The sequence below is a fragment of the Mobula birostris genome, chromosome 18 (genome assembly GCF_030028105.1).
Source record: "Mobula birostris isolate sMobBir1 chromosome 18, sMobBir1.hap1, whole genome shotgun sequence".
Classification (NCBI taxonomy): Eukaryota; Metazoa; Chordata; class Chondrichthyes; order Myliobatiformes; family Myliobatidae; genus Mobula; species Mobula birostris.
The window spans coordinates 14,943,493-14,962,198 of record NC_092387.1 but is presented as its reverse complement, the minus strand read 5'-3'; the positions used below and the strand labels follow the sequence as shown (position 1 = coordinate 14,962,198).

At 47.2% G+C, this 18,706-nt stretch overlaps 1 protein-coding gene across 1 annotated transcript; it reads right to left on the bottom strand.

The window, feature by feature from the left end:
- Window positions 1-7,587: 7,587 nt before the first annotated feature.
- On the bottom strand, window positions 7,588-17,257 carry LOC140211793 (cellular retinoic acid-binding protein 1-like). The gene is made up of 4 exons (XM_072281940.1): window positions 17,188-17,257; window positions 15,128-15,306; window positions 10,198-10,311; window positions 7,588-7,763 (listed from the first exon to the last, which is right to left on the bottom strand). The coding sequence occupies exons 1-4, from the start codon at window positions 17,255-17,257 to the stop codon at window positions 7,713-7,715; spliced, it is 414 nt and encodes a 137-aa protein (XP_072138041.1). The 3' UTR covers window positions 7,588-7,712.
- Between the last annotated feature and the right edge of the window lie 1,449 nt (window positions 17,258-18,706).

Sequence of the window (18,706 nt, the reverse complement as noted above, 5' to 3'; positions counted from 1 at the left end):
AATCTACATGGGGAGAGGGAGAGATTAAAAATGCCTGTAAGCACATCTGCCAGTTGTGCTGCGCACATCCTGAGTACTTGACCTGGGATGCCGTCCAATCCCACGGCCTTGCGACTGTCCACTCATTGGAATCATCTGCGTACCTCAGTCTCAGCGATGACCACATTGAAGGTTGTATCTTCTGGGACTTTTGCTAAGCCAGCTGGGTGGTCTTCCCCTCTGATCTGCCATAGTGATGTCTCCTCATGGATGAGATTGCAATGTATATTTCAGCTTAGCGAAAACATAGCACACTTTCTCTCCCCACAGATGCTGCCGTACCTGCTGAGTAGTTCCATGGTTTTATTTCACATTTCCAACATCTGTATATTTTTTAATTTTCATTACCTGAGGGCATTGAAATAAAAGAAATAATCCAGAATTTATGGGAAAGACAAGCTGTTATATAGCAAAGAGTGATCTCCCACAAACGATCTCAAATTAATAACCAGATCTGACAATTTAGGGAAGTGGGATGAAGTCACCTGGGAAACGCAGGGAGGAAAGTCAAAAACAAAACTGCAGACACTGGATAAAGTTCTGATGAAAAGCCTCAGATATGAAGTATTGGGTGTTTTGTCCTTCCCTGTATGCTGCCTGGCCTCCTGAGTTTTGTGTGTTTTAGAGGCAAGGGAGGTCTGACTTGTGGTGTTGCACAGGGATCTGTATTGGGACCTCTACTATATGTGATATATATAATGTATACAGTAAATGAACTGGATGAAAATATAGCTGGGTGGTTTAGTAAATCTGCAGACCATATGAAGATTGGTGGTGCTCTGGATAACGTAGAAGTCTGGAATTAGGATCACTTTATTGGCAGTATATGAAACATACGAGAACTGATTGTGATTTGGTGCAAGGCATCAAATACAGGACAATACCATAATAGACAACCCAATAGCAACCAACAATTTTCACGATAATAGTGCAAACTTCCATGAGCAATCAACAGTTAGCAGAACGGTCACATACGTGCTACCTGGGATGGTGGTACAGGAAAACACGAGAGGTGTTCAAAGGCCTGCCTTCATGCACGTCCGGGAAATGGAAGGATATGGACATCGTTTGGGCAGGAGAGATTGAGCATTATAATTTGTTTAGCACAATATTGTGGGTCGAAGGTCCTGTTCTATGTTTAAATTGTTGGTGGGATCTCTGGATTTCCTTCTTTAGATCTCCCTGAGCAGGGGTTTAACTCCTGCAGTTTAACTTGTGATGGAGCAAAACTCTGCTATGGATTACGTTTTCAGAGACCTGGTGTGGAGCTGGTGCCTGGGACATTCCCTGACTAATGTCTTTGAGACACAGAATCACACAGGGCAGAAACTGGCCCTTCAGCCCATCAAATCCATGACTGTTAACCAATCCTACGCTGATCCCATTTTATTCTTTCCACATTCTTATCAACTCTACCCAGATTCCAACACTGCCCCAAGCACCAGCGAAAGTTTGCAGATAACTAATCAATATACAGTGTCTTAGGCACATGCAAAAAATCAGTAAAGCAGAGATGCTTTCAAAAATAATGAAAAGATTCTAAATATCAAAAATTACTACAAAGAGCAGTAAACAGTAAAAAAAACTAAATCAAATCTATACTTACATAATAACCGGACAAGATGGCGCCAGCGAACATTTCCTCAGGCGACATCGTTCAGATAGTCAATCTTTTCGGTTTTTCTACGTCTTCTATTTATTCCTTTTTATCTTAATTTTGTCTTGGAAACTGTTAGAGCCTGTGACTTACAGTTGTAGTTCAATCGAGTGAGCTAGCATTCCGCTTTCCTCAAGAAAACTTCCGGAAAGAAATGTGGGCATGAGCTACCACGAGGAGAAGCTCAGAGATGAGATGAGGGGCTCGATCGACTACATTTCTCGCCGATTAAAGTATCAAGGAAGATTGAAACATTGAGGCAAATATGGAGGAGAGAGAGTGGTTAGGATCGCTGCCCTCGGAGGGGCTGCTGGTTCGAATCACTACCCTTGGAGAGGCCACTGGTTCATGTTGCTGCCTCAGAGGGGCCACTAACTCGAGTCGCTGGTTCATTCCATTTCCCTTAGAGGAGCTTCTAGCTCATGTCACTTCCCTTGGAGGGGCCACTGGTTGAAGTCACTACCCTAAGAGGGCCACTGGTTTGAGTCAGTGCTTTTGTAGGGGCTGCTGGTTGGAGTCACTGCCCTCAGAGGGGCTGCTAGTTCATCTTGCAGCCCTTGGAGAGGACGCTGGTTCCGGGTCGCTGCCCTTGGAGGGTCGGCTTGGTCCTGGTGCTCTCGGAGATGTTATCGAGGTTCTGAGATTTGTGGATTACACTGTAGTTCAAACTAACTCTAGTTCATATTGGCCTCTTTCAGTTCTGTGTGTTCTCACCCATTCTTTCTTGTTGCTGATTGGCGGGCTGGTGTTTGGGGTTTGATTTTCTTGTTATTTCACAATGTGGGTGATCTGTTAGTTTTTTGGGCAAGGGAGGGGTGGGGGGGGTTGGTGTTTGTGAGTTTTTGTTTCTTTTTCTTTTTGCATGTGGGGGGGTTTAGAACTAGAAGATGAGGAGGGGATTGATATCTTTCTTTCAACTACTTCTATGGTTTGCTGTATTATATGGCTATCTTGAGAAGACAAGTTTCAGAGTTGTATTCTTCACACATACTTTGATAATAAAATGAACCTTTGGCCCTTTGATTTGGTGTGACCACACTTTGCCTTTGCAACTGCATCAATTATTGTGCAGTTTTATAAGATAATCGTTGGTACGTTGTACCAAACATCTTGGAGAAATTGCCACAGTTCTTCTGCAGACTTCGGCTGTTTTCCGCAGGTAATCCCAGAGAGCCTCGATGATGTTGAGATCAGGCTCTGTGGAAGCCACACCATCTGAAACCACATAAAAAATCTAAGATGCAGAGTACTTTACCCTCCCCTCCTGTGCGGCTTTGTGATGTGGGAGGAAATCAGAGCACCCAGGTGAAACCCTCATGGTCCCAGGGAGGACATGCAAACTCCATACAGAAAGCACTTGAGGTCGGGATCGAACACGTGTCACTGGAGCTGTAAAGCAGCATCCCTGCTACTGCATCATAGCTCCAAACCTGTCCAGGTATCAGAAGTATCGTTTCAATGCACAGTATGGGTTTTATTTGATCTGTAAAGGTAAACCTGGTCTCACGCCTGTTGGTCTCCTTGGAGATGGACTCAGCCTGACAGTGTGAGCAGTAGGTTAATCCCCTCAGAAGGCCCCAAGAACCCCTTTGCATCCTGTAGCAGCCCATAACCATAAATTATTCAAAATGAGCTTCGTTACAAGTGGAGCACTCCATCAAAAGAGATGTCCCCATTCAAAGCCTCTCAGGCTCTATTAATCAGTCAGTTGAATTGGCTTTTAGCTCAATTAGCTCTCAAACATGACTAGAGAAACGGCGAGGAGACACCGCGGACAGTGATTCGATTACTGTATCCCCGAAGGACTGATAACCCTCTGTGCTAAAACTCAGGCACCTGCAACACAACGGCGCACAAAAACTTGGAATAGACGGCACTCTGTTGTCTTCACTTTCCACCGACGTTTGCAGGGAAAGCAACGGATTTATGAAATAATTACACTGACTCTCACCAGTCATTCCCGGTGTGAGAAAACAAGGTCCTGAAACAAAGAATAGGGACAAAGAAACAAACATCAGGGATTAATTGTCAGCCCCAGAGACCACAGTGAGCACTGCCACTCCTCGGAGGAAGGTCCACCAGTGTCCTCCAGCACCCCCCTCCTCACGGTCGGGTAGAACATTCCTCGACTCTGGAACATTGGAGGGGCTAGGGTCAATAAAAAACCAGGTGGGTGGTTTTAGACAGAAGGTAGGGTCACCCCAATGAAATAACTCCCACCAGTAAATGAAGATCAAGAAGTATTCTTCTAGGGTGCATCACAACCTGGTATGAAAGTTGTCCTGTCCAAGACTGAAAGAAGCTGCAGAAGATCGTGAACACGGTGCAGCACATCACATGAACCAATCTTCCATCCTTGGACTCACTTTACACCGCACGCTGTCGGAGCAGCGCTGCCAGGATAATCAAGGACACGACCCACCCAGCCAACACACTTTTCATCCCTCTTCCCTCCGGGAGAAGGCTCAGGAGCTTGAAGACTCATACGGCCAGATTTAGGAACAGCTTCTTTCCAACTGTGATAAGATTGCTGAACGGATCCTGACCCGGATCTGGGCCGTACCTTCCAAATATCCGGACCTGCCTCTCGGATTTTTTGCACTACCTTACTTTCCATTTTTCTATTTTCTATTTATGATTTATAATTTAAAATTTTAATATTTACTTATTTTTACTATTTTTAATATTTAATATTTGTAATCCAGGGAGTGGGAAGCACAGAATCAAATATCGCTGTGATGATTGTACGTTCTAGTACCAATTGTTTGACGACATAAAGTATGAAGTATATAAGTATCACCAATGTTGAAAATCTAAAATAAAATCAGAAATAGTTGGAAACATTCAGCAGGCCAAACAGTATATGTGGGGAGAGAAACAGAGGTTAACCAGAAAGCAGCAGCCCAAATGGATTGTTTTCTTTTGTAACTTTTGTGTGATTCTGGGTAATCAGACATGACTATACTGTGCATTTCCACATAGTGATAGAAGAATCCATCGAGCCCAAATTGCTGCAGACAGTTTCAGGTATTCCGTGATGCTGGGATCTTGGGTCAGTGTCAGATCCCATCAATGCTGTGATCTGATGTTGCCCTGTCCTCTCCACTCTCCCTCGGCTCCCTCGGCTCTTGTCCGCCCAGCTCCACCACAGGCCACTTGCAGGATTCAGTTACACACCAGGTGGGTCACTTACCTGACTGTGCCCAAGTAATGCGACAGCAGCAGCTGTGTAGATCCGGTTCTGTTAGCTCTGCTCTGGCTTACGATTCAGGATGCTGAAGGTCTGAATCCCTGTCCTGCTGCATAATGCACTGAAGGGGTCGGAGAAGCTTTTTTGGGACAGTTAAACTGCTGGGGATTGTATCCTAACCCAATGACAAGCAGATGAGGGGTTTACAGTACAGCAAAACTCCTAGCCAGGGTTCCCATCCTCCCCCCACCTTCTTTATAGGGCCTCTGCCCCTTCCATCTACAGTCCTGACGAAGGGTTCCGGCCCAAAACGTTGACTGATCATTTCCACGGATGCTGCCCAACCTGCTGAGTTCCTCCAGCGTGTTGTGAGTGTTGCTTTGACCCCAGCATCTGCAGAGTATTTTGTGTTCAGGGTGTCTAAGACATTTGCACAGTACTGTAGGAACTTTACACATTGCGCTGTAATGCGGCCACACAAAAAAAATCATGACATCTGTGAGTGATGGTAAACCTGATTCTGATACGGGTCTCTGTTGTGGACTGAGAGTGAAAAGGGGGTAGGGAGAGGGAATCATGGTTGGGAAGAAGGGAAGGGAGAGGGGAGGGAGCAGGAAGCACCAGAGAGACATTCTGTAATGATCAATAAATCAATTGTTTGGAATCAAATGACCTTGCCTGGTGTCTCAGGTCTGGGTGTGTCTGCACCCACACCACCCCCTGTCCCTTGCACTCCTTCTCTGCCACCTGTCCCTCACCCCTCCTGTGGCGTTCCATCTTCACCATTCCCAATATCACTTGCTCCCGCCAGATTTACAAACTTGCTCTCCGCTCCACATTGACAAATACAGTACGGTGTAAAAGCGTTAGGCACGCTGTATGTGCCTGAGACTATTGCACAGCACCTCAGTTTTAAAGCGGTGAATTGTAATCTGGAATGGACTGTCTGAAGAAACCATGTTAGCAGAATCAACAAAAACTCTCTGTACTGTGTAGTGAGAAATTGTAGGCGAAATTGGGTAACATTATAGTGCAGCAGATAGCACGATGGAGCAGAAGTTGGCATGAGATTGGATGGCACAATAGAACAGTGGGTGGCATGAGATTGGATGGCATGATAGAGTAGAGTGTGGCATGAGATTGGATGGCACAATAGAACAGTGGGTGGCACGAGACTGGGTAGCACAATGGAGTTGAGGGTGGCACGATGAAGGAGTGGGTGGTACTGCTACTTCATAGCTCCAGCCTGCCCGGTTTGATCCTGACCTCCAGTGCTGACTGTTTGGGAGTTTGCTCATTCTCTCTGTGACTGTGTGAATTTCCCACAGGTACCCCGGTCCTCCTCCCACATCACAAGGATGTGCTGGTAGATTAAAAGGCAGGTAGCAGGAGAATTACAGGGGAGGTGATAGACAAGTAAGAGGGAATAGGTTATAGAGATATGTTGGAGAAGGGGACTGTTCCGAGAGTCAGCATAGCTGACTCTCTTCTGTTGAATGAGCGATTGGAGCTTATTCTAACCCCACCGCCCCTCCACCCACAATCCCATGAGGACAACAGATCAAAAGAAACGTCCAATTGTTAGGGCAGAAACTGCTGCCCCTTCACCGGGGATTTAAGTGACTCACTTTGTGGAGGGGAGATGTCCGGGCATTCACCAGAACAGTGAGGGCCAGAGGATTAAGTGTTGGCGGTAGGTGAGTTGAGGGAAGAGAAGTATTTTTCAGTGTTAGACTAAGCCTGGTGTCTCTGTGCAAAGAATACCGGTGTCCAGGTGTTCCATGTAACAGGCGTTTGGCCCTGTGGGGGGAGGTGTAACACAAAGACTGGTGTGAGTTACGGCTGAAGGGGACTGTGAGAATCTGCATTTTAGGTTCCCCTGTGAGATCAATACTGAAAAATTTTACTGACTGTTCACTTTCAATCAGCTTGAAATAATGGTCCAGCTAACCACAGGTCACTGTGGCCCTGAAGGTGCCCTCCCTTCACCAGTCACCTTATAGCATCAGTGTGAACGTGCAGAACATCTACCGAGAGAAATCTTTTGTGCTTGTCTTCATCATATTTTTGACTCATTTTCATGTTAATGTACCAGTGAAAGTCACTTCAGTCTGCTGAAGAATCATATGAGGTGTAGGACAGTCATAGACAGTAGATCCAACCTGCTGGCCAATTGGCCCTCAGGACACTTGTCTCCCTACTCACAGATACTGAATGAAATGAGGAACTCCCAACCCCAATGTTGGCCCAACGGAATAATGGCCTCCCAATACCAACAATGGACCAAGTAAATGGTATCTCCAATGCAATGAAATGGGGTGATTTCCTCTGACCAGATGATTGGTGTACAGGCACCATGAGACAACCATGAACCTTTTAAAAAATAATAATAATAATAAATGCCAAACTACATTTGAAGCTTTATTTTCTTTTTGATTTTATTGTCCACTTCACTTCATTTCCACTTAATTGCATTCAAGTTTTATGAATGAGCCAATCTAATTCCTCTTAAATGAACTACAGAAACAGCCAGCAGCTTTACCCAGTGATACATTCCCAGCACAGGTAGCTGCTTTGGCAGATCTACACCTGAAATACAAAAGTCTAAAAGACCAAGAGCACTAAGTAAACCAGCTGAGACTTACATTCACTATTACAGACATCAAAGTGATTTCACAACATTGAAATAAAACCCTATGACACATAAAACAAAATCTTGGAATGTCACTGATTGGCATCAATAACTTAACAGACCGTGCACAAGGTGATAAGGACATGATTCTGCAGATGGCAGGCTTCCCCCGTATTAAGGGAAGGTAGATGCCATTACTCTTTAATGTAGATCCTTGTACACACGACCTCATTGGCCACCAGCGTCTGTAAGTAAAGCAGAGACAAGTACTTTATCTCGAGTCCGTGTCTGCCACAGATAACATGCAAGATTTGGAATAGGCTCCCTAGAATTTTTATGTGGCTTCAGAGCCCTGAACTCAACATTGAGGCTGTCTGTGTTTACCTGGAGTGAGTTAAGCAAGTGAGACAGCCAAGGTCTGCAGAGGAACTGTGGCAAGTTCTCCAAGGTGCTTGGAACAACTTACCAGCTGAATTTCTAATAAAACTGCATGGCAGTGTACCCAAGAGAACTGATGCAGTTTTAAGGGCAAAGAGTGGTCACACCAAATATTGATTTGATTTAACTTTTTACTGTTTACTGCTCTTCATAGTCATTTTTTTTTTGATATTTAGAAACTTCATTTCATTATTTTTGAAAGCACCTTAGCACTTTTTCACGTGTGCCTAAGACTGCTGCACATAGTGCCTTTGATAATGCCAAGATGTTCCAAAGTGCTTGACAGCTCTGAAGTATTTTGGTCACTTTTGTCATGCATCAGCAGCAACCTGTTAACACAGAGCAAGATGATTTCCAGTGGGACTTCTTCAGGGTAAATTTTGCTAATATTCATTGAATGGACCACTGTCCACTGGAGGGTGTAGACGGCATCTGTTTGATGCTGCCTTTGAAAGGCAGCACCTTTGGGAGAGCAGGCTTCCTCTAGCACCTAGTCATCAGCCTAGACATGACCCAGCTCTGGAGTAAGATGTGAAGCTACGACGTTCTGTTTCAGAGGAGGAATTGCTGGGGTTATCAATGGCCCTGGTGTTCATATAGGAAAGTTGTCTGCAAGTCCACAAATGGCAGAGAGGGTCAACCAATGTTCCCATGATGTTGGGCCAGGAGGTTCATTGTAGCCGCAAGAATCCATTGTAGTGTGCACTAACAGATGTACTGAGCTTGGGCCTGGCCAGCTGGTAGACTACACAGCCAGTAGAGCAGCTGCCTCACAGTGCCAGAGACATGGGTTGAATCCTGATCTTGCATGCTGTCCGTGTGGAGTTTGCATGTTCCATAACTTTTAGATATTCAGTAAAATCCAGGGCGCGCGTGGCGCACGCAACTACATTGGTCAGCTCTACCCCACTTGCTGTGTCAATACAGAGTGCACTGGGGAAGCCAGGCCAATAGCCAGGGTGTTGTGGTGAGATAGGAGAGGGCTCAGTATCAGGCGATCGGAAGAGGCATTGTGGAGAGGGTCAGATCAATACCGATGATCTGTGGCGAGCACAGGGATTTATGGGAAGGGTTTGGCCACCGGTTTGGGAACCCTAAGCTGACGTCTGGGAAATGTCTATACATTGAGGGGAAGTGGCTGCTGAGTTGGGGGTTATGTCTGGAGGTCAGGCAGTGAGAGCAAAACCTTGGTACAGAGGACCAAGGCCACAGTTTTAAGGTGCTGGGGAATAGGTACAGGGGAGATGTCAGGGACAAGTTTTATTTTTACACAGAGAGTGGTGAGTGCATGGAATGGGCTGCCAGCAACAGTGGTGCAGGTGGAAATAATTAAGTGACTCCTGGATAGGCACATGGGGCTTAGAAAAACGGAGGGCTATGGGTAAACCTAGGTAATTTCTAAAGTAAGTACATGTTCAGCACAGTTTTATGGGCTGGAGGGCCTGTATTGTGCTGTAGGTTTTCTATGTTTTCATGACCAAGGCTGATCAGGTGAAGGGTATGAACTAGGAGGGTGGGAGACCAGTGCATGATGGGGATTGATGTATATTTAAAGGGATCTCATGTAAGTTGGGCTCCCGGTGTTGGGCTCATGGAGGTCCCTTTAAATCTCATTGCTGAGGTCACAGCTTTGCTGGAACCTGATTGGGCTGTGTGTGCTTTGGGACTACACTGGTAATTAACCCTGGCAACACACATAGCCCAGGGGGAAGCCATCGTCTCAGCACACCCAATGTAGACAATACACTGTAAACACAAGTAGTGGCACGATAGTGTAGTCGTTAGCATAACACTGTCACAGTGCCAGTGACCCAGGTTCCAATTCTGCCACTGTCTGTAAGAAGTTTGTATGTTCTCACTATGACTGCATGGGTTTCCTCTGGGTGCTCTGGTTTCCTCCCATATTCCAAATATAGTAAGTTAGTTGGTCATGTGGGTGTAATGGGGCAGCACAGGCTCAGTGGGCCAGAATGGCCTGTTACTGAGCTGTATCTCTAAATAAATAAATATGATCTGTGCCTGGTCAGATTTCCGAGGTGTGCAACCTCACTGGAAACTCTTGCACTCACAGTGTGCTCTGGAACTATGGCTCCTCGACAGAGATCGTGGAGAACGGGACTGAATTTCCAGGTGCCTGTCTTGCCTCTGGCCAGCAGGGTGAGGCGCTTGACAGGTCCACTGCTCACCGTGGATAGATTGGAAATCGGCAAGGGGGGCAAGCACCCCAGTACTGGTACCTACCAGGATCAGCTCGTTGTCCACCAGCTCCCGAGTCCAGTGTGTCTTTGGCCCACATCCGTTAAGAAGAGTTTGCTTGCAGTAGATTTTGTTCTCACTTTCCCACTTTGGCAGGCTCTGCGAGAGATAAAGAGGACAGTGAGAGACCCCGGCAACAATACAGACAAAGCCCCCATCTCTCACTTTTCAGAAATCTCTCAGCTGCCATCATACAAGCAAGTGAGCAGATTTTTTAAAACTTCTAACAATGCACAGTGCCTTGTGCTTGTAACTGACACAAATCATTATTTGCTCCTTCACATCTGCTCCAGAAAACTAGAGGATATGAGTTCAATCCCATGGAAGACTGTGAAACTGAATTTGCTGTATTATAAACAGAAAATGCCAGAAATACTCAGCAGCTCAGACAGCATCTGTAGGCTGAGAAATAAAGCACATTGGATCATCAAACCTTTCTTTTTAGCTCTGATGTAGTACCTTCAGCACACAACATTAATTCTGTTCTTTCCTCCACAGACGCTGCCTAACACGCTGGGTATCTTCAACATTTTCTGCTTTAACTCGGATTTACAGTAGCTGCAGGATTTGACTTTCATTTTTTGACGTGATTGGCAAATGTTAATTTTTTAAAAAACAGCCACTCATGTTCTTCAGTAAAGAGACCTATCCCAGCCTGGCTGACACCTGACTGCATCTGCACATAGCTTCATGGAATTGTTGCAATGCAGGAGGCCATTCAGCCCATTGACTATATGCTGGCCCCTGCATGATTGGTCTTTCATACCCTCAAAGCTACTGGTAGCAGAAGTACAGCATCATATTAAAAATACGCCTCCAAGATTACCGGGGCTGATGAGGTGCTGCACGTGTCGGTAGTAAACCATAATATCCCTGTGTGACTGTGAAACAGTCCTGATAAAGAGATGACTGACCGTCTAATTCATGTCCAAAAGATTTACAAACTGTCAGTGAAGTCAAGCACCAATAACACTAAATCCTCACCGTACAATTACTCAGTGTCAGGCCTGGTCCGAGATGGAGCGAGTGAGCTGAAGCAGGCACCTAATAGCCAATAATTTATCCATTTGTTTTTGTTCCTTTCGGCGTGATCCAATTAGACGAGCTGCTGGCTTGAAGGTACTTCAAAGGAACGCTTGTCTCTTATCAGGAATTCCAGCCGACTTCTCAGCATTGAGAGTTGCAAATCGGAAAAATGGGTGACACTCCCTTATGCACAGAAGGCGCACGGGGAGTCCCGTTAAACTCCCGATCTGTGCTTGCGGTGAGTGAAGGTGAACAAACAGACCCCAGCTCTCCACAGCCGTGGGAATGCGGTTTCACAAACTACAGCAAACCATAAACATCAGAAAGACTGCAAATGCTGGAAATCTAAAGCAACACACACACAAGATGCGGAATAAACTCAGCAAGTCATGGAAATGAATAAACAGTTGATGTTTTGGGCTGAGACCCTTTCTTCTGCGGCAGTTGGTGCGGCTGCCTCACTACCCCAGAGACCCAGGCTCCATCCCAACCCCTGCCTCGGGGTGTGTAGATTTCTCCCTGGTTCCATCCCAACCCCGAAACTTCGGTCTGTGTGGATTCTCCCTGGGTTCCATCCCAACCCCTGCTTCGGGGTGTGTGGACTTTCTCCAGGTGCTCCTGTTCCCTCCCACATCACAAAATCAGTAGGTTCCTGTAAAATTCCTCTGGAGTGGGCATCTGGCAGGAGAGTCGGGAGAGTTGGTGGGAATGTGAGAAAGAATGGGTTGCAGGGGAGTAGGATCGTTCTGAGAGCCAGTATAGACTTGATTGGCTGAATGGCCTCCTGTGTCATTTGAAAATATGAAGAAATATATGAGACTGGAAGTTTGTGTAGAAAATTTTTACCAGTGTTTAACAAAACATCAGACGGAAATATAGATGGTCAGATACATTAAATTCCATTTTGAGCTCCTCTGTTCGTGACTCCAGGTCTGATTTTGCTGAAGGGTGACAGCTTTGCATCTTAGAGTGGGGCAGGAGCATCTGGCTGATCATTCCTGTGATAGCTCTCAGACCGAGTCATCAAATTACTCCGAACACCAGCAACACCCCCCACTCCAGAAAGTATTTTCATTTTCAGTCACACTCAGGGGACCCTGCAACTAGCCTCACTTTCTTTCATTAACCTCGTGGCCTGACATCTGACTGGCAGGAATATATTCCACTGACAGGGACCAGAAACCCCGTGATACACAAAAAGAACCGCTCAGCTGCCAATCCAGAGGCACCGGTCGCAATAAAAAGTCAAATCATTTAGACATCTAATTTGAGTGAATTAGTTTTTCCTCAGCCAACCAGTTGCACAAAAGTACCAATTTCTTTAAAAACCTGAATATGTTACCTATTTAAACAACTGCAAAGTTTTGCACTGGAATTGTATTTATTAAGTATTTGTCAAATCAACTCCCACCTTCCCCTGGTGCGTGAGTTTTAGATCCCTATGGCAGCCCAGTGGAAGGATCAGCCTAACCCCACCATCTCAGCCAGTGTCAGTGCTCAGCTCTGCCTTGCGGAATCCTGTTCTGCCTCAACATCTACAGCTCCATCAGCAAAAGAATCTCTTGCCTGCTTTTTGAAGTTATGGTTTGGCTGAAATGTCCAGTGAAGGAAAGATTGACACACTGGTGGTGATAAATTACCAAAACTATCTCTAGTTGAATCAATATATTCTCAGACTAGCGCTCTCATCTCTGTCCAGTGTTTCTTTAATTATTATTCATTTACCGATACAGCGCGGACAGGCCAATCCGGTCCAACGAGCTGCGCTGCCCAGCAGCCCATTTATTCAGCCTAGCCTAATCACAGGGCCATTTACAACGACCATTTAACCTACTAACCAGTACGCCTTTGGAATGTGGGAGGAAACCGGAGCCCCCGGAGGAAACCCACACACTTCACGGGGGAAATGTACAAACTTCTTAAAAGCTCCGCCTGAAATGAACTGTGATGGATACACACAACATGCCGGAGGAATTCAGCAGGTCAGCTGTGCCGCCCACCTCCGTCGGACGCGCTCCCTTTGGCGCAAGACTGGACCCTCTCAGAAGACTCAGCTCAGCACATCAAAGACCTCCCCCTGGACATTCTCCACCACGACCCCCCCCCCCCCATTGGGCAAAAGATTCAAAAGCCTGAAAGCAGGTACCACCAGGCTCAGAGACAGCCATCTATCCTGAGGTTATCAGTCTGTGGAACGGACGTTTCGTACCGTATGTATCCTGCCTGCACCTTGGTATATATGACATTATCAGACCAATACTATACGAGTGTTGCACTTCCAAAGACGTACCAATTGGTAGGTTAATTTGTCATTGTAAATTTCCCATGATTAGGGTAGAGTTAATTATTATGGGTTTCAGAGCGGTGCGCCTGAAAGGGCTGGAAGGCGCTGTATCTAGTTAGATAGACAAAAGATAGAGAGATAGATAGCGGATATAAGATAGATAGACAGATAAAAGCAAGCATGGAGTTCTTCCCGTGTTCTGACAATGTGCATTGCCCAATCACCGGCAGAAAGGAAGAGAAGATTATACCCTGACTGTTTCAATCAGAGGATCTTGCTGTGGGCGAATCGGTTGCAGTCTTCCCTGCTTATTAACAGAAACCGTGTTTAAAAATGTTATTGCAAAGAGTGTACTGAAGCTGTGAAAGGTGTAATATATAAATGCAAGCCATTTATCTTTTCTCCATCACTTTGAAGGGCCAATTTGATCACAATGGAAGTTCAATTCATGGGCCGCTGTTCGACAGCCCGGCGAAGGTCCCACTCGTCGGCTCCCACTGACAGTGACAATAGACTGATGAGCCGCGGCTGCCGCAAGCGTGAGGCAGCCGTGCCGGCGGACGGGAGAGGCAAAGGGCAAAATAGCGGGAGCGAGGGAGGTTTCTTCATCTGCGCTCCTCTAAACCACGGGAGATCCGCTCATCTGCTTAAATGGTGTTGTTTCAGGGGCCGCTCGGATGTCGCCGAGAAGCAATTTGTCCCCAGCATCACTAATTTAATTTCAGATAAACTGTCCCAGTGATGTGCTCACTGATGATGAATTAGTCACCATTCAGTTTCAGGGTCTCCACAGGGAGTCACCCACACTCCATTTGTTACACGTTAGTAATGCATTCGGTGGCTCGAGGGCGCATGTTGCAACCCCTCCCCCCTAACCAGCTCGCTGGCTGTGTTAGGAATCCTCGCTGTCAGTTACACTCTGAAACCCACAAGACTACAGGTCAAAATACCATCTAATTAATTTCAAATTAGATTATCCAATGCGTCAGTTTCAGAAGCTATAAGTTTTTCCACTATTAGGGCAGTGAATCTTCGGAATTCGTTGTCGCGAGTGGCTGTGGAGGCCGGGTCATTGGGAGTATTTAAGGCAGAGGTTAATAGGTTCTTGATTAGTCAGGGTGTGAAAGGTTATGGGGAGAAGACTAGAGAACAGGATTGAGAGGGAAATGGCCTGTGGTCTTATTAATGTCGCTCATTTTACATTAGGGGATCGGTATGGATTATGCAATAACTCATCCACGCCTCACACCCCTTCTCCCTCCTATATACAGTCCATCCCTTAAACCTTTCCCCAATCTGCAGACCCCACCAACCCTCTCATCCCATTTTCAACGTCAACCCTCACCCTATCCCCAAAACCACACCTCACCCAAATATCCACACTTAGCCGTCACACCCCGCCCGAGTATACCTCCATCCATCCTGGGCTACCCATGTCGTCTTGGCCCCCAATTCTCACATCCCTCCCCGTCACACCCTCAATTCCCCAACCACCCGTCCATCCTAACACTCTGCACTCACCCGCCCCAAGCCTCATCGCAACCCCCCTCCCCACATGCCCCACCCATCCCAACTCCTTCCAATACTCCCCCCCCCCCAGGTCACCTTGCACTTCCTCCCGTCCACCGTCTCCTCCTCGAACTCCTCGCCGATGGTGAAGTTGATCTCGGTGGTCCTCACTGTGGTTGACGTCTTGATGTAGAAATGGTCGCCGTCTTGCCGGATCTCCACCAGGGGTTTGGAAGCAGCCGCCACCGCCACTTTCCTCAGCATCGCGTTGACTCCTGAAACGGCAACCGCTGGAGATTGACAGAGATGGACCAAAACCTCTCACACATAATGTCCCGGAACAGACAGTTGGGCTGGCTTTAGGTGATTAAACAAGTCCTTTTGTCACCGGGACGTGAAGAACAGTCAGTATTTTCTATTCTAGGAACGAAATAGAACTGTTCTATAACATTGACCAGTTCGGAGCAGCATTTGCCGGAGGCGGCAACATAACGCGACCCGACCCCTGACACTCGCACACCCAGGCTACCCGAACTATCAAACTGGCTGAACAATGACGCCAGTGAACGAGGGGTTGGCCGGGCAGTATTTATTCTAGGAGGGAACGTCCAGAGGCACGTGTGGGAATTTCAATATGTTAACATGATGAATTAAAGCTAACTTCCATTAAAACCCTAATTTGTTTTGCAGAGTAAGGAATCTGCCCTTTTTACGCAGTCTGTGCCACACGTGCCTCCTGACCCCACCACTGTTCCCCGTGAAGCAGGGTGGTAAGCTTGTCTTCTCCGGGGTCATCTTGAACGAGCAACACAATTCCCGCTCTCTGGATGAATTTGAACAAAATCGCAGCGTCACGGCGTCCACAGGACACAGAAACAGGCCCTTCACCCCACAGTATTTTTCAAAGCGACCATCGAGCACCCATCTACACTACTCCCATTTGATCCCGAACCTTCAACGCCCTGGCAGTTCAAATGTTGAATGCTGCATGTTGCGAGAGCCTCGGCTCCGCTATGCGTGCACTCCAGATCCCGGACACCCTCTCGGTGAACGCAGTTCCCAGCGGAACCTCCGACTCCTTGCATTAACCCTCCCGGCCTAGTTTTAGATACCCCTGCCATGGGGGGGGGGGGGGTTCTTACTGCCTGCCCAGAATATTTCCCTCATAATTCTATACACGCCAGTTATCAGTCACATTTACATCGAAATATCTGTCAATATATACACGTTTCGATATTTTGATGGACTTCTGACAAAGCCCAAGTTGGTGCCGTCTTTCTTTGATTCTGGAATGGTTATGGTTCTGTGAGTATGCCTGCAAGATGAATCTCAGACAACACACATCAAGGTTGCTGGTGAACGCAGCAGGCCAGGCAGCATCTCTGGGAAGCGGTACAGTCGACGTTTCGGTCTGAGACTCTTCGTCAGGACCTCGTCCTAGAGATGCTGAGTCCTGACGAAGGGTCTCGGCCCGAAACATCGACTGTACCTCTTCCTAGAGATGCTGCCTGGCCTGCTGCGTTCACCAGCAACTTTGATGTGTGTTGCTTGAAATTCCAGCATCTGCAGATTTCCTCGTGTTTGAATCTCGGGGTTGTCTATGGTGACTTAGATGTAGTTTGATAATAATGTACTTTGAACTTCGACATCCGAACCCGGCTTCCACCAGGTATGAGCTTTGCACGGGCGTAAGGACCGGTCCCTCCCGGATGCGACTATCACGGAGCAATTACAGGTACTGTAACGGGTCTATCGATGACGGATACGCACAAAATGCTGGAGGAATTCAACAGGTCAGTCAGCGGCTGTGGAGGGGAATAAACCGTCGGCGTTTCGGCCCTCATCGGGACGGGAAAGGAGGAGGGCAGAAGTCAGAAAGTCAGTGATCATGATGTTGCCGCCCTGCGAAACATCCTCTCCATGTTCTCCGAAATGTTCGGTAGGTTTGTCCGAACCTTATTGCTCTTTCTCTTTCTACTTCAGGAACAATAAACAAAGACCGATGGGTTGGCTTATTAAAAATTTAAAAGTTAAACCAAGCTATCGACAAAGACACAGCCAGGTCTGATCTCTGCATCTCCATCATTTAGAACAGCAAGGATCGATACAAACAGGGATTTTTGCTTCAGGGGCTACGTGTAAAACAAAAGCCTTACCTAGCACTTTCAACAGTTCGTCGAAATTCTCGCTGCTCTTCATCTTCCAAGTACCGGCGAAGTTGGGCATGATGTATGAGTTTTGCTGCCGACACCGGGTGCTGTGCTGGGGAGGGTTTCTCCGTACAGTAAAGCGGTTCCCACAGACTGGCTGCTCGCAGACACACAGCCTCTCCGCTGACCCTCAAACTCTGCGGCTCATTACGCGCAGGGTCTCGGCTCTGAACCACACGCCCCGCTGCCAGTCCGAGCCCACCCCGCGGCGGCCCGATATTTAAAGCGACAGGAGCCTCTTGGCTTCTTTATGTCTGGTCGATGGGCGGGGCGTGCTTCACTGTCGCCGCTTTCAGAACAGCTGAAACAACTCAGCCTGGGGTTCCCCAGGGCCAGATATTCCCCACCCCCCAACTCTGTCCTCCCCTTGGTCTCACTCACCAATCATTGACCCTTGCCCACACCGTTCCCTACCACCCCGGGTGTGGATTTCAAACCCACCGAGCATAATATGAGCATCATCCCTTCAGTGTCCAAGAACACAAAGAATGCAGAACGTGCCAACGTTGGTAACCTCCTATAAAATGCCACCAAATATTCATCCACGTTTTAAAATCCCCTCCGCTTTGTGTATCTTCAGCCCTAGTTTCAGCCTATTGTTACTAAGCTCTCGCCGCAACACCCCCCCCCCCCATGCTAAGGTAGGGAAAGCTGTGAAACCCTTTGCTCGCTCCCTGCTATTCTCATTTACAGTTGCATCTGGTGTAAGCTTTCAGCCATTCTGTCCTCTTAATCCTTTCCAGCTGCATGAGGCTCGGTTCTTCCAAGCCTGGCCTTCTCTTGCCCCTCCTCTAGCTGGGAACCCTAGACTCCTCGCCGCTGGGAAATACCCGTCCTCTTTTGCTTCATCACTTCTGCTCACCTTTGTATACCTGTTGTCATCCCTCTTTCTTTCTAGTCCCGATAAAGGATCTTTACCCAAATTGTTAGCTGCTCATTTCTCCCCCTAGACCCTGCCTGACCCAATGAGTTTCGCTGTCGCCCTTGTGTGTGGCTCCAAATTCCCAGCATCCGTATCCCAGTTCTGCACATATGTCACCTTGGTTCAAATCTTCCCTGAACATTCATTCTGGGGCTGTGGAGAATAATGGCACTTCCCACCCACCACATGATGCCCCAGAAAATGTGGGCAGATTTTGGACCTGCCAGACTGGTCGCGGCGAAGCGCGGACTGCACAGTCCCACAGCAGGTAGAGACACTGCCTGATAGCTCCAGGTTCGATACTGGAATTAGATTTGGATTTGGTTTATTATGGTCACTTACTGTTCAGGCAGATCACTTCATTACACTGTGTACTGGGTCAAACAAAGTAAAACAATTAAAATGCAGAATAAGGCGTGACAGCTACAGAGAAAGTGCAGGGCAGGTGGGCAGTAAGATGCAAACTCATAACAAGGTACAGCAAGAATCCATCTTATTGTGCTAGGGAACCATTCAATAGTCTTAGGACAGCAGGGTAGAGGC

Bases quoted from the DNA above. Each gene is read 5' to 3' on its own strand.
- LOC140211793 (XM_072281940.1), bottom strand. From the start codon at position 17,257: ATGCCCAACTTCGCCGGTACTTGGAAGATGAAGAGCAGCGAGAATTTC. The intron at 15,307-17,187 runs GTAAGGCTTTTG...TTGCCGTTTCAG, and splicing joins CGAACTGTTGAAAGTGCTAG to GAGTCAACGCGATGCTGAGG. The intron at 7,764-10,197 runs GTAGGTACCAGT...CTTTACTTACAG, and splicing joins TGGACAACGAGCTGATCCTG to ACGCTGGTGGCCAATGAGGT.